Source organism: Lycorma delicatula, chromosome 2 (assembly GCF_047948215.1).
Source record: "Lycorma delicatula isolate Av1 chromosome 2, ASM4794821v1, whole genome shotgun sequence".
Lineage (NCBI taxonomy): Eukaryota > Metazoa > Arthropoda > Insecta > Hemiptera > Fulgoridae > Lycorma > Lycorma delicatula.
The window spans coordinates 70,524,177-70,541,698 of record NC_134456.1 but is presented as its reverse complement, the minus strand read 5'-3'; the positions used below and the strand labels follow the sequence as shown (position 1 = coordinate 70,541,698).

General features: G+C 27.7%; 1 protein-coding gene across 8 annotated transcripts in view; it reads right to left on the bottom strand.

Annotated features, from left to right (window-relative positions):
* RhoGEF2 (Rho guanine nucleotide exchange factor 2) overlaps positions 1 to 17,522 on the bottom strand; it is a 1,010,441-nt gene that overhangs the window by 34,918 nt on the left and 958,001 nt on the right. For all 8 annotated transcript variants that reach the window (XM_075355529.1, XM_075355530.1, XM_075355526.1 and 5 more), the window contains one exon: positions 2,854 to 2,991. In XM_075355529.1, the coding sequence (XP_075211644.1) occupies positions 2,854 to 2,991 (138 nt within the window). The remainder of the gene's footprint in view (positions 1 to 2,853; positions 2,992 to 17,522) is intronic.

The following is a 17,522-nucleotide window of genomic DNA, read 5'->3' as shown; positions in this document are numbered from 1 at the left end:
GAAGTACATATGAGCAGTGTGACCTTATTCAGTTCAAATTTTACATTTCTTTGAAATCTTTAAATCAACTATTTAAACAATGTGATGGATAGAATATTAATTGCATTGAAGAAATAAATACAGTTATTTGTTGGTAGAAAAAATTAGCAACTGAAATACTATAACTTGATAAATCTATAATACAAAAATCTTTAGAAATACTGCACAGTAGATTATCAACAAATTTTTTAAAAAGGTTAAAAGCACAATATTTGACTGCCTACTGAAAACTATTCTTTTGACAGTGAAAGTTTGTTTCAAATAGAAACAAACTTTGAATCAATCAATGAATCGCCCATCATTTTTAACAATGATTTGATGCTGCAAAACCTCTTGCAAAATGGGAATATTACAAACATTCACTGATTACATAGACTCTAGGGAGTAGTATGGCGACCAGACATGTCACAAGGCAGGTGTTCTCCCTTGGGGGGGAATTGAGATGGTTACATAGACTCATTTAATCATCTCTTTTCTTTAAAAATATAATTCTATGTTTTAAATCAACATATATTCTAATTTAAAAAGTTAATATCTTTATGAAAATAAGAAATTCATAATTATGTACTTTTATTAATAATAATAATCATCTTCTCCTTTTCTGTTTAGCCACCAGAACCACCATAAGGTATTATTACTTCAGAGGATTAACGAGGATGATATGTATGAATGTATGTATGAATGAAGTGTGGTCTTGTACAGTCCCAGGTCGACCATTCCTGAGATGTGAGGTAACTAAAACCCAACCATCAAAGAACATTGGTATCCACGATCTAGTATTCAAATCTGTATAAAAGTAACTGTCTTTACAAGGATTTTAACCTTAGAATTCTCTTGACTTTGAAATCAGCTGGTTTGAGATAACAAGTTCACCACTAAACCAACCAACATGCTGGGTTAATAATAATAGCTGAAGGTAGTTACTACAAACTGTAGTAACTACTCCATCACAGACATGGAAATGAAAGTAAATTATGAAACAACTTAAGAGCCCAGTCGAATCCAGATGTAAGTTGGCCCTGCATACAGATTGTCAACCCCTCATTTTATCAGAGAAAATGAAGGAAAAATCCTCGACCTATAATCGGGCAAATAAAGCATGTAAACTAACATTAAGAGTATTTGTAATGACAATAAATTCACACAGCTAAGTCCATTTATAAATCTAGCTTATCTTATAAATAAATGTTTGTTTGTTTGTCCTGGTATCCGTTCCTACACCATTCATCCGACTGTGATGAAACTTTGGTGAGTTGTTGTGTGGATGCCCGCAAAGGTTTCTGAATTAGTTTAGACCCGCTAAGTGGTGCTATTTTAAATAGTAAAAGGATTTAGGAGGTATGGCTTAACTTCCCCCCACCCCAAGTATTTCAGCCCAGGTCAGACAATTTGAGCATAAATATAAACTGGATAAACTATCTGGCATTTATAAATAAGAAATGAGCAGTTAATGATAAAGGAAATCTCATTTCAAATTTTTCTGTGATAGATCTAATAATTTTCTACAACTTAACTCTTGTTTATAATTAAATAAGGTATATAACTAATCTTATACCTTATACATACATGGCATAATGAGCCCATGATTAAGTACCATATTTAAATTTATAACCATTGTCCAATTGTTTTATAAAAGCATACGTACCAGATGTGACTTATATAATTAGAGAACCACTTCAATTTGAATTTATATTATATACAGTATCTGAACATGGAACTAATTTTGTATTCTCTTTAAACAGATGCATTAAGAGATTAAATTCCCAATAATAAATTACAATAAATGGCAAATTAAAGCAAAATACTAACACAACAGGTACTATATAACAAAGGCACCTTATAAAGCAAAAATTCTTTCTTTATTTTCTGTATTATCATTTTTATGTACAATATGCTGTTACAAAAATTTCTTAATAAGATATAACATATAGATATTATAAAACACAGCTTATAAAGAATAACATTTAATGCAATACAATACATACAAAATATTCTACTTAATGTTATAATAACAAAACACTGAAAATGCAAATTTTATAGCATGAAATGAAACTATGCCCAGCATACTGAAGCTTAGGTAAACTCAACATAGTTAAGCTTAGGTAATTTACAGGAACCAATTTATTAAACATGGCCATATGGCATTTTATCTTATTTCACACACTTTAATTTGCAGGATACCACCACATCCTGTGAAGTTCCAAAGATATTGCAGCAACAGGTTATAATGGAATGCAATTCAACAACTTACATAGGATTCAATAAAATATTTAAAGATTTCAAATGAAGGTGTGCTGATTTATTTTATACAACTGATAGTTTAAACTTCTGATAAACAGAAAGGAAATGACAACTAGCCTAAAACCTTTAGTTAGGATAAACTAATTATTAAAACATATTTTAATTATTTTTTAGGCTATTGAACACTGCCTTATACTCTTTAAAAATGTTGTTTATAGTTTTTCCAGTTTAAATGTAAAACAATGTGATGTGAAGTATCTTTGGAACTGGCTCAAGACTTATGGCTGCTGTCTTTATGATAGACAACATTTAAGAAAAACAATGGTGACATTGGGGTAAAATCAAAAAACCAAGGGGTAACAGTCCAGGCAACAGTCATTGTAATGTCACTCTTGAATGTTACCAGAGTGAAATTATTTACAACAGAATGTTTGAGAAAATGAATATAAATGAAGAATATTTTTAAATTAATTCATCATCAACAATTCTTAATCAAAATCATATTTAAAGACATCTCACACATCAGTAATAAAAAATTAATTTTTAAATTTATTACATAAGTATAGTACTCACTCTTTGGTTTTGTCTTGGTCAGCGGCTGCATCAAGCTCATGCTGTGCAGCTGCTGCTGCAGCTGCAGCATCCGCTTTTCTGTTGCGACCATCTCGCTGCTTGTAAGCCTCAGCAGCTTCTGAGAAATGCTTAAACCACCTATAAAAAGAAAGAAAAAATCTTTAAATGATTAAAATTGAACGAAATTAACTATTAAGTAATTTTAATTAACAATTTGTAAAAAACAGTCAAATCCAACAAAATAAAATATAACTGGAAAGCATTACAGCATAACACTGTAGAAAATTACAAAGTATGAACATAATACCATTGATTAACGGCACAAAATGAATTTGTTTCCATAGTATGTTATCGGAACTTAAATAAACTGGTTAAGTTATCCTTTTCATGAGTAAAAACTTTATACATACACAGAACTACTAATTTTATTTCTGAAGCAATAAGATTAATGCTTACAACACCTATATCAAATAATAAATCAATTATAAAAGATAAATCATTTTTTTTTCCTACATAAAAAAACCTGATTACGATAAATAAAGGAAATTCAGAAATGTCCAATTATGCTACAAGAATTAAAAGGATCTGTTACCTAGCTTACTTACAGAAAACCAAAAAATGTCCTACTACATTAGAACAAATCTCATAAAAATAACAAGTGAGCATGTCCTAAGATAAATCTGAAGTCATCTAAATACATGAAGGCTTTCAGGTCTTATGAAAAAAAGAAAAAAAACAGTAAATATATAAGTTTAAATTTTTAACATAATTAACAGATTCATTAAATTTACTGTAAATTTGATACAGAGTATTCACTATGATGACTTAAACTGCCATTAATATAAACAAAAAATTATATAGTTATTAGAGAGAAACTCAACCCAACTAGAGTTTTAGCTATGCATTATTCAATCAAACACAATATGGAGCTGGTTACATGGCACACCTAAGTGACAGTAGGTCGAGGACCCCATTAGGTTAACTATACAAGACAATAAACACAGAATTCTTGATATCCATTTCATCAGCTTTTAATCCACACAGCAAAATATATTCTAATACGAATACCATTCTCATAATTTCTAACAAAAAAGCAATCGGTTTATAGTCTCAACCCCTGGTACTAATAAAAAAATACGGATGGTGTTGCAAGTGGAAATCATAGCAATTATTTATTTACTACTTTTTTTTTAAATAACTGACAAATTCATCAAATTCCGAAAGATATCTCTTAAACTTACAAAAAATAAATTATATTTTAAAATTACACTACATATAATCATTTTCATTTCTTTAAAATCAAATTTAGATATTAAAAGTGAAGAAAAAATAAATTTTACAACAAAATCAACTCTTAGCATTACATGTATGAAGAGAACATGAACAATTTATGTCAAAGAAAATATAAAATTTGAACTACTAATAGAAAATTGAAAATTAAATAGGAATCAGTCTTGCCAAACACAGTGGCTGAATGCATCACTGAATTTTATTGGCAACTTATCAAACCTGTGCGTATATATATATATATATATATATATATATATATAATATTCACACACATACAAAACTGTTGTAGAGAAATAATAGACAAATCAAAATTTTTGACCTGCTTTTTGTACGATCATAAAAAAAGTCATGTCATACAATGTAAATACATACATTTAAATTCGCTTTTAAAGTAACTTTTTAAAAATGTATTTAGAACAAGACATAGTCATTCCTATCACTTAAGCTTCATACATTTATATATTCATTCAAGTCATAATATTTCAACTTCGCTTAATGAAAAATGTTTTCCATTCATGATATTAACTAAAATATATGCTAAGATTTCTCTTACTACAATAATGGTACTTCAATCATCCCACACGTCAACCCACAACTTCTGGAGAACAGTCAATAAATAAGAAGGTATACTATTTAGTAATACAACTATCATAACCAATAACAAAATTTGAACGATTGATTTTTAAAAGTTGTTTACATAACAGAATAAAGAAAACAATGAATACATAAAATAAATAAAAATTAACAAGTGTTTAAATAGATATATTCATTATCTCATAAGAACGTAATGTACATAAAAAGGGTAGGTCGTATCCAGAAAATGTAATAGTGTGGATCAAAAGGCATATTAGTGAATCAAAAGGCCTTCTGGGATTTGTTAAGTTGACAAACAACCTCTGTAAAATACTGATTATAACAACATAAAATGTAAATAAAAAAAAAAATCTCAAATAGAATAATTTTTATAAGCTTATTTGAATAAAATGTAGAAACAAATAAAAAATATTTGAAATAAATTAATACTTAAAAAAAATATAGTCTTTACAGTCGATCTTGTTAAATCAACAAATAAAATGTTCTATGATAAATATATCAGTCGCTATGATATATATATATATAAGTCGCTACACAGTCATGGAAAAATCTAGAATAAAATGAAAAATGTTCAATTTTTTTTTTCTAAGTTAAAGAATGAATACATGATAACCGAAGAATTAAATTTTTTACGCCTTAGATTGTACACATACTTATTCTAGTCATTATCCGTTTTTTGGAGTTTCTTCTTTGATACTTTACATTCTTATTAAATTTTCATAAATGAATATTTATTATTATAAAATAACTAACCCTCTAAAGCTAAAAATCCCCCAAAACTTAATATTGTAAAAGTTACCAACATAAAAAACTGTGGTTTACTAAAAGTTCATTAAAAAAGATTGTTAAAGGCAATTAAATGCTGAAAATTACACTTTCCAAGCAATAAGTTGCAAGAATTAGAAATGCATGAATTATAGATTAATATGCATCACTACAAATAATCACACGAATGCAGTTTGTTCTATATGAACAATTACTCAGCAGAAATAATAAATTACAAATAAATGTTTTTTTCCTAACCTTAAAAAATCCTGAAATTGAAGTCAATTGCATTACAACAAATTGGTGTTAACCGTTTAAATGTCACATTCATTATCATATATTTTAATGACTAGTCTCATGAAAAATCATTAACGAATAACTTAAAATTTAAAAAAATATTACCACATTATTTTAATTGAACAAATTAAAAAATAGTAACAAAAATCATTAACTGGTAAAAGAAGTATACAGAAATTTTTAACAAATTTTAACAAAGATAATCACAAAAAACTTTGAATACAAAATCAGTAAAGTTTATCAGACATGCATGCAATCTTTATCGGACACACGCAAATTTATAAAAAGCAATAAAACAAATTAAATTCGACAGAATTATTCAAACAAGAAATTTATCTGACAATATGATCAAATAATTGGCATCTCTAAAATACCCAAGTGACAGAATAAACAACACATGGAAACCCATCGCCAAAGATACTTTGCAAGAGGTGAATTTTCATTGGTAACAGGTGTTAAGATTGACTACATTTAGACATACCAAATTGGGTCAATGTAATTACAGTCTATGCTGCTCAATTCATATTAAAACTAAGAGCTTCCTTCCTCTTATTTAGTAACTGCACTCCACCCAAATATATTATACACACACACAACACTTTGTTTTTTCAAGAAAATCATTTTTAATTTTAACTTGAAAGTTAAATGTAAAAAAAGTCAATAGTATAATTAATTAAAAAAAAAATTTAGCTTATATTTTCATCTTTATACACCCATTTCCCTCAATGTTTGTAGATTTAATCGGGAGGGGTTTGATAGATTTTTACGGCCGGATGTCTACAGACTTCCTACCGCGCGGTTATTGCAAATTAAACAAATTTATTTGAAATAAGTTTCGGTTCTTTTAAAAGCTTTCATTTTACAAATGAAATATTAATAGACCAATCAATATGGCAGAAACCTCGAAAGTCATGTGTAATTTAAACGAAAAAATTGGTGTTTTTCGTTTAAATGTCACATTCAATTATCGTACTTTTAATAGCTAGTCTCACGGAAAATTTTTAACGAATAACTTACTCTTTAAAAAAAATTAACGCACAATTTTAATTGAAAATAAAATTTAAAAATTGATACGATTGTTAAATAACAAAAATCATTAACTGGTAAAAGAAGTATATAGAGAGTACTATCTTGTGACACACAAATTTTAACTTAAGAATGTAAGGACAAAGTAGAGTAGTGGAGACCGTGGATTCTAAACTTTATTTTATAATTTGCTATGCGCAATACTTAACCTACGTTAATTTGTAATAATTTAAGATCAAGGAGAATCCGTAATAAAAACGTAATTAATAAAATCAAATACTGCCTGCATTCCGTAAGTGTAAATAAACGGGCCAAACGTAACTTAATTAAATAAAATGTCAAAACAAAAAAATATTTGACGTAATTTAAATCGATACTGAATTATTAAAAAATTTTAATACCAAATTATTTGATTCTATTTTTATTTATTCGTGTTAAAGATGTTAATTTTTTTTTAATAAAAAAAACCCTGTAACAAATATTTTAATAAAACCTTCTGAAATACTCGAAAATAAAAAATAATTATATCACCTAATGGTTTTTTTTTAAACCTGTATGTTTTAGTGTTATTAAAAATGTATAAGTTTAATTAAAACAATGCCGCCCGTATGAAAAAAAAGCCGGAACCATGAAATTCAAACTGTGACAAACCTTCGCTTTGACAGAAATAATAAAAGAAATGAATAGAGAGAAAGGTAACTGCAACCGCTTCTGAACGTGAACTAATACTATCTAAACGTAAAAAAGAATATTTTTTTTACGTAAACTTTTTCAATTAACTTTCTTAAATTCGGCAAAGGAAATACTTTTAAATGTCAGACCAGAAAAACCATTTTTATAAAATACTGAAAGTATCCAGGAAACAGTGCACGGGTTGAAAATACACAAAAAATATTGCAAACGAATGGAACATAAATCTCGACCTTTTTTTATTTTTGTTTAATTTAAAATTGAAATATCTCCCAAACAAATATGAAAATAAAAAGTATAGTATTCATAATCGGAAAGAGTTACCGATCTGATGACGAAAAATTTTATTTTTTTTATGCAATTACTAAAAAACAAAATGCAGCAAAAATGTTACAATTAAAACAACTAATTTTAACTAAAGAAAAAATTCAATACATTCTGCTTATTAGGTAAATGATCAATCTACATTTTATTTAACACTATTATGTAAAGTGGAAAGTAGTTATACGTCATCCAAAGGCTTACTTAGTATAAAAAATAACCCGGTTCAAAAATCATTCGCCTTTAAATTTTAACTGATGTTATGGAAAACACATAACCGATGTAAATCAATATTAGAAAAAAAATGTTATCTGGTTAATTATTATTCTTTATTGTGCTTCGTAATATTAAAATACATAAACAATATTAATTAGGAGAAAACGTCTAGAAGTATCTAATCACGTAAGCAAATAATAAATAATAGGAATTATTATAGTATACAAAAACAGACTCTTGAATTCAACCGAAAATGCTCTCCCTTCTTTTTTAACGTAATTCTTCACAAAAAGAATTATTAAATTCCATAACAACGAAAGAACAGCAAACGGAATAGACAAGGTAGGATACCAAAAAGTTAAATTTGCTCCTGAAGAAAAAAGATCATTCGAAGAAACACGAACGATAGAAGGAAGATGGAGGAAGTGACGATGGGCAGGAAAGATGTGAGAAATTGTTAAGGACAACGCTGGAAGGCTTATGGCGAAGAGGTCAAGGCTAACTGACGAGTGCAGCGCCAACAAAAAAAAGATACGGGTAAAGTAAACATTTGCAACAGCCATAAGTACCGATATTTTTTCCAAGTAAATATATTATTTTATCTGTAAAAGCATACGGTACATACAGCAATAGCCAATTACTTAAAAACAAAATAATCAATATTTTCTAAGGAAGGATAATTAATTACGCAATAGAGTTACTATTAATAATTCACTACCGTTTAACCAACAGGTGTACAACAAATAGCACACAAATAATTGAGAGAATTCACGACTATAGTACGGTAATAATAATGTAAAATTACAATAATAAAACATAAATATAAACCGACGTAATCAATAAAAATGCAAGCGGCATTTAATCAAATAATGAACACAACTGCATGTACGAAGTATCAATAATTAAAAACAAAACCTACGGACAAGGTCATCATGATAATATCAGGGTTATAATGAATGATAAAACAATGGTGGTCTGTGAATTCATCCAATGTTAAACAAATAAAATGTAAATCTGAAAACAAACGATAAAATGACCAGCAAAAATAGTATTCATATAGCAAAGAATTACCGATCTGATGACGAAAACTTTTTTTAATGCGATTACTAAAAAATAAAATACAGCAAAAATGTTAATATTTTAAGTAAAGAAAAAATGCAATCCATTCTGCTTAATTAGGTAATGATCGATCTACATTTTATTTCCACAGAAGCCAATTTATCAACTTTAAATTCGATTAACTTTTTTAACATAAAAAAATTACAACTTAGTACTTTAACGGTATAAATATACTTAATTTTACACACGAATGAAAAATACAACAACGCAATCTGTAAGATAAAACGTAAAAAATTAGTTAACTTACAAAAATAAACATTAGTAAAAGATTTTTTTAAAATTAATATTACTAAAACATTACGTCTACAGCAGTTAAGTAGGCTATAAACGATTTTAAATGGAGTCAAAATTATACGAAAATAATATTTTCTTTCTTAATAATAATAAAAAAATATATATGTAAACAATTGTCCTCTTTATTCTTATTTTTATTTATGCAATGCAAAAACATAGAAAAAAAGTAAAAAAAAAAAAACATAGAAAAAGGGAAATTAAACAGCAATAAAAAATAATTTAATATCGAATTAATCTACCACGGTAATTTATTGCCTAAAACCCCAAAATTTAATTTGAAATCAATTTAATTTCAAAAGTTTTAATTTATATTAGGTAACCTGTAACTGTGTCAATACTCGTACACCAACTACCGGACGAGACCGCTTTTCACTTAAAAAAGTTTTCGCTTTCATTTATCTACAACTTTTATTTCTCATATTTATCGCACTGTAATTTCTTTTTAAAATGACCATATTTTTTATTTAATTTACACTGTCAACATTTACTAAATTCTTTTAGAGAGTTCATTGCGATTAATGAGTTACATATATTTTTATTCTTACAGGGGTTATTTTTAAGCGACATTAAATTCTAGCAACATAATAATACGTAAATAAATGAAAAAGAAAACGTCTTCCTAATCCGATACCGTTCATAGTGTCTTTAACATAGAAGTCTAAAGAATACTGTATCATATTTACAGTATATTTACTAGTACTATCTTATGATTTTTTTCGTCTACACGTTATACCCCTATATTTCAGTTCTGCAGCCTTCTCATCAAGCCTCAGGTCGGCATTTAAAATAATGAACTGCAGAATCATCAGAGTATTTCGGTAACAAGAGCAATAAAATCTAAATGAAAAGTAATTTATTAAATTTTAACCTTGAACTAGAGATGTACAAGCTCTATTCCCCTTCCCTAAAATATACTACTAGATGAAGCACGGGGAATCGGGTAAAGTAGCGAGGAAGAGAAACGAAAAGAAGAAACTTCTTCAGCTAAGGAAACGAATAAATTCGAGAGTAGTCGCGAAAAAAATATGAGAATAGTAATCAGGTAAGTCGCTTTTCTTTTCTTCGCGACAGTGGGGGGTGAACGGGTGGGCAGGAGTGGCGAAGGTCCAAATTATTTAATCTTCGTAAACTTTCGAATAATATCGGGTTAATCTCTACTATTCAACCGTTCCATAAAAATAATTTTACTCCCGTATTCGCACAAACTGTGTCATGAAAGTTTCTCTTCTCTTTTTCTTGGTGTAGTAAGCGGATATCAGGTGAATCAATGCTTGTCTTCTCCTCACAACGGACCACCTGAACTGTTTAAATTCGTAGCAAACGATGGTGGGTGACAGTAAGTTATCATAATCTCTTCCATAAATGAAGGAACCACAAGTTTAATATAATATAACTGAAGTACGATAAACAAACGTCAATTACAATTTAAAACTGAATTCGAACCTGTATTTCATGAATTAAAAACCGGTTTTACATCGATTACACTAATTAAAAAAAAAAATTAAAAATAACAATGAGGTAATTCAACCAAATAATAGAACGCTGCTGAGAGATAGAACTTATCAAAAGCGTTAAAAAACTTCAGTTTTACCAAAAAAGCACCCCCATTAAAAAATTATATACATTTTAATTTTAATATATGTGTATATATACAGATTTTAATTATACATAAAAGGAATGTTAGGGTGAAAGAAAAATTTGTTTTATATGAAAGCGTTCAACAAATAATACTTTTTACTGAGAAAAAATATGATGTGGACATCACATGACTTCCTTGTACGCCTATTAAATGACTGATATATATGTTTTTTTAAATGAAAAGTACATAAAATTTTTTCATTAATAACTTCTGATATTTTTACATTTCTTTTTTATTTTATTATTATTGAATTATTATTTATTGTAAAAATGTTTTTACAAACAGAGGTTAATAATTATTAATAAATCGATATATTTATATTAAAAAAAAAAAAGGTTAAAAAAGGAGATGAAGTCTGATTCGAACCGACGTGCCTTCCTTCCCCTTGTAAGATCCAAATATTTCATTAATTAAAATTTTATTTCTCTATAACTCTGGAATCACTGAAAATAAGTACCGCTTATGATATAAATCGTTGAAAATCTCTCAAAAAGGGTTTATTACTGCAATTAAGAAAGAGTACAAAATCCAATTTTGTTTTTGATTTCGGGGTTTTTCGGACAGTTTTGGTCTAGTCGATTGCAATAAAAAAAGGAGGTGCACAACTAGATGTTACAACAGTCCTAAATTCAAAAATTCAACATCCTACGGTTAATCGTTTTTGAGCTATACGAAATAGAAAGGTACGTCGGTAGTTTCGTCACGCCGAAACTAGTTAAAAGTGGATTCAAGGATGGTCAAAATGGATATTTCCGTTGGAATCAGAAAATCTAAATTTTTCGCGATAACAATACTTCCTTTACTTCGTATAAGGAAGTAAAAATAATATTAAAAAACTTGACGTACTATATTGGAGTTGAATTATTTATACCTGTGCAGACAGATAACACAAATGCAGGATATTTGAATATTGTTTTGTTTTATTGTGCAATTAATACGAAATAACATCCATGATAAATGTAAAAACAACTTTAGGCAGGTGAAAATATTCATTGTTATTTAAAAAATCCAACACAAAAGAACGCATACATTTATTCATTCATTTGATCACGTGATATATGTCAGATTCATTTATAAACACGCATACAATTTTTGAGCTTTGGATAATACCAATAAGGTAAAAAAAAAAAAAAACAACAAATTAAGGGTTTTAAAATATAGACAAATTTATCACATTTTTCTTTTTTATGTAATGATTATTGTTATGTCATCATTCTTTAATTAACGGTATTATTTGATTAATTAAAAATGTGTTACATTGATGCTAACAATTCAAGTTTAAATTTTACCAACCGTAACAAAATAAGGGAAATAAATCGAGATAACACACCGGAAAATTTTTTGTAAAGCCATTGTATAAAATAAAAGGCCAAGGAAACGTATTTGGAGAATACGTACAGGAATATTCACACTAATTATAATAAAAAGAACTTGCCTCGCCACAAGATTTTACAAAAAAGCAAACTTATCAGCATGGTAAATTAATTTGAATATCAATAATGTAGAAATTGAAAACACCATTTGTAGCAGCTTGATATTTATCAACTAAATAAGTTTATTCTACATTACCACACAATCTTTTAACATCAATGAATGCACTCCATTAATAGGGCAACCTGAAAACTTTATGCTCTACACCCAAACTACGATATATTTTACAGTTCAAAACCCGAACAAATGGAAATATCTACGTTAAAATTTCACGTTATAAAAAAATTATTTTTTTAGATGCCGTAACACTGAAGGCCATATGACATCGAGACAAGAAAACTACTGCAAAAAATATCACAACTTCTTAAAAACTAAATTTTTAAATTCCACGATTAGCTTAATAAGAAAATGAAAGAATAAGATATTCGCCGTTACCTTAGCTGAATATACTGCTAGATATCAGCACGCCAACCCAACCGATAGGAGGTGATATTTTCTAGAAGTGATATCATATTGACCACAACGGCTGAGTATATAATTATAAATGAAACAATTATTTCGGATATATAATTAATTAATCAGAGAAATCAACTCTGACTTTCGCTATTTATACCTCAGATGGTGGTTCACGTACGTCACAGTCATAAGAAAGACTGTAACAGATAGCCTAAAGCAATAAAGCCCTTCTGCGGGACCCAATGCCTTACTACACTTTTTCAATCGGTAGGATAAATTAAAAACAATATCAAATCACTTAATAATTGATACTACACTGAGATTTTTCTACTTTCAGTGTCATTTTTAACATGTTTATATGTCAAACATTTAAAGAACGGCTGTTTCCAAATGAAACTAGTCCCGGTTGAATTTTCGATTTTTTTTGTGCTTAGACAAGTTGCAGTCATTTCTTAGGGAACTAGATATCAGACAGATCTTGTGATATTTTCATTTCTCTTGACCAAATTATCTCAAGAATTAAATGAGATTACAACACAAAAACGCACCGAATACTAAATACTATGCATTAAAAAAAAAATAAAGAAAAAACAGCTTCCCAACTGAGAAAGGTTCTCGCACAAACTTTACGGAAGGGAGAAATCCATTTTAAAATATTTCATTTTATTTTAAAATCCATTTTAATATTTAATTTTAACAAAACGATTTTAAATTACATAAGATGAAACGTTTAATTAAAAAAATGAAAAATAATAAATATTTCGCAACAAAACATTTTATACTGAATAAAAAAAAATGTCAGACTAACGGTAAGTGATTATAGAGAAGAATACAGAAGTACTGAAAACATTATTTTTATAATTTTATCCCCACATATGAAAATTAATGATTAATATCAGACTCCGACATACAGAAAACAAAAACTCTTTGTGAATATATATATATATATATTTTTTAAATAGCTGTTTTTGTTATAGAAACCCCAAAAATTCGCAAACATTCTGCAATTAGGAAGCACATCAATCAATCACTGAATTGACAACCAATCAGCTCCAAATACGAACGAAATATCATTATACAACAGAAATCTCATAAATGTTTAGAAGAAACACGCACTGTAAAATAACTAAGGCTTTCATAACACTTCTGGGCTACATTTAAATAGAACATCATTATCCGATATTTTCAAATAGAATACTAAGTTATACGTTCACACAACTTCACTACTGATGATTAATTATATGTGCGGATTACAGCTTAGTAAACGCAGTACTTGCTCGACTATAGACACAATCAATAATAGAACTTAGAAGTAGCTGAATGTACGATAACATATACATACGATTTAAATAATTTAGTTTAAGTGTTTGCACAACATGAGTCTACACTTCTGAACAAATAACGATTGGTTCAGGTGTAAAGAGACAGTATTATTCGGTTTAGTAAATATTAAATCGTATAATACACAGGCAAATGTATCTCCATTAATCAATCAATATATGTAGGTTACTATGAATAACAGAAATGCCGAGCTTCAATTAAAAAAAAACCTTAAAACACCAGTATCGTAGCGTACTACAGCAAGAATAATAAGATGTGTCGAATTACTTTTCGAATAAAAATCGTAAACAACCAAATTATACTAGATGCAACAACCGGAGGCAAATGTACAAGCTCCAACATAAACCCAACGGATAAAACATATTCTTACAAATATAATTATTTTACAATTTAGAGAAAAAATAAAATTTAATTTTAAAAAGTATGTAACGACAAAAAATACTCTTCCTAATTACAACTCAAATAAAAATGCTAAAAAGAATCCGGCGAAAAATATTAACTATGTCGTAATAACGTTGCAAGAACAAAGTTCACAAAGATATTTAGATTATAGGCAGAATAAATTAAAAATGACATGAAAAGAAAGCAAAGGCAGAATTTAACGCGGAAAACATCCAGAAAGAATATTTAATTTCCCTATTCAATTAATTTACGTTAAAGAAATATCCAAAATATGTTAAAAGGTGAATGTTACTGAAAACAAATCTCTTGCGACTGAACAATTAAACTAACTATCGTACCAAAATTTTAGGCCGAAATATCACCTTTTTTTAAAAGTAAAAAGTAAATGTAAGTAAGATAAGATGAATATGACGTTCTTTTTACAATAAATATAAAATATAAATTATAAAAGGTTATGTTTAAAAGAATCACGATAAAACAATAAAAAATAATTCATAAAATCAAAATTTTATTTAAAGTAAAAAACGAATTAATAAACCAAACAAGAAAAACATACAAGACCGTTAATAACTAACGGAAAAAATATTTTATAGCAGGTTCAACAGCCAAAATTAAAACTAGTTTCATGCCAATAGGAGCAACGGTACTGGAATGTTAATTTTCTTAAGCATTCCTTTACCACAAAAAAAACCGTAAGAGAAAGAGACAACGGTTAAAATTCTCTCACAAATATAAGAATTTTCACACCATTAAAAAAAATTACCATTTAAATAGCTTATATGAAAAAAATCTTTACAATATTTTAATGAATTATATTCGTACATAATCTGAAAATTTAATTATTTGAAACGTAAAAAAAAAAAAAAAATAGTGCACAATATCAAAACTATTATTTCTTAAGCACCTGTTCTCATTTCAAAAGATTCTTCCATTAAAATATCCATTCTGCAATATATATATAAAAGTCTTAAAAAAAGAAACATGTGTTTCTTTTGTATAAAATTAATGATAACATGTATAAATTATACATTACAGGTAATGAAAAATTATTTATGTACTGAAACATATAGTTCCATAATTCATTAGATACATGTCAAGCAAGCTAATAAATATTTAAATCGAATAACATATTTATCACGGTGACGATACAAACCAGTAAAATGTACGATCTCCTAACGAAGCCCCTCTCTTCTAAACTTCAAGTTTGCCATATACACAGGTGACGTCATAGAATGACGTCACACGTAGTAAAAAACCTTTATTCGTAGAATGTCTGACGGTTAAAACACTTATTTAAACAATAAAAACAACTTCAAAATGTCATTCAAAATGAAAAAGATAAACGATAGATGTATTCCAAAATTGTTTTTAAGTCTGGTATAATTTTATTTTATTTTTAATGGCGGTTTAATTATAGCGATTAAAAAGTATTTACACAGTATGTACCGCGCGTACATACATACGCGCGGTAAAAATTAATTAGAAACGTTTACTCAAAATCAAAAAATTTGATGTTACCGATTAAATACCAATTTTTCCATTTAAATAGGAACGACAGATCATAAACGAACAATTTCTAACGATTTCAATTTTTGATTTGATTAAAAAACACATTCTGATCGTTATAAAAGAATTTCTTAATTTTCTTCATCACATATATCTTTAATAATGTTTCGTTTAATAAGTAGAATAATGATAGGAGCTAATAAGACAAATTAAAAAATTGTGTTAAAAAGTAATTAAATATTTATAAAGGAATACAAAAAGAATTAAAACTAAAATTAAACATAATTTAACAAATAATAATTATGTAACCCTATAAAGACGTATGTATTTCTAATAGCGTTTATAGAATAAAAGTAAAAAACCAACCAACCGACTGTTTAGGCAGTGGTAGTCAACCCTGATCCGTTATTCTGAGCCGTAAATTTAGAGAGGTTCTTCCGATGAAAAATTTTCACAAATAAATAAAAAATTCTGTTATTTACTTTAATAAATAAAATTAAATAAAAAAACTATTAAACAATAAAGTTTTTGCATCATAACCGATGAAAATTTATTTTAACATAAGTAGCATGCATTTCGACGCGGTGGGCGATCCGAGTTGAAGATTTCAGTGATTTAAATGTGTTTAACCTAACTTTAGGCTTTCGATTGGAATTTTCTAAATTGTAACCAGTTTATGAGTTAAAAATATCGCTGCTATAATTGATAACAGTTATTTCATTAGTTTTTTCTTTTATATAAGTTTTAAATTAATTTTTCCCTTCATTATCTATTGATGATGACTGTTTAACAACTGAAATGGCCATGAAGACAGACTTACGGAAAATCTCGATATACGTAAACTTTTAAAACTATTTTTTATTACAATGAAATGTTTAATATTTTAATATTATATACATAAAACCAGCCGTTTACTATAAATGTCCAAAACGTTTCTCCAGCATAAAGCAACCAAACCGTCTTAAGAAATGCTGACCTTGAAAGAATCAAGTTTTTGAAATAAACAACACAGTTAAAAATGAGTACAGTACTAAATCGAGGAGGAATTGATCCTTAAGTTTTTATATGTCAAATTTAAATAAGAGTTTTTAATAAAATAAAATTAGTTATAATGTCTTAAGAAGAAAAAAAATTTAATGATTTTTCTGTTATAAGCTACATAAGAAAAGGGTATCACGTTAGCGAAACCACCGTTATTTTCTTACATAACGGTCTATTAGTGGACGACCGTTCCACGACCGTTTGACTAATTTGAGTTCTCCCAACTTAAAAGCCATTGTTA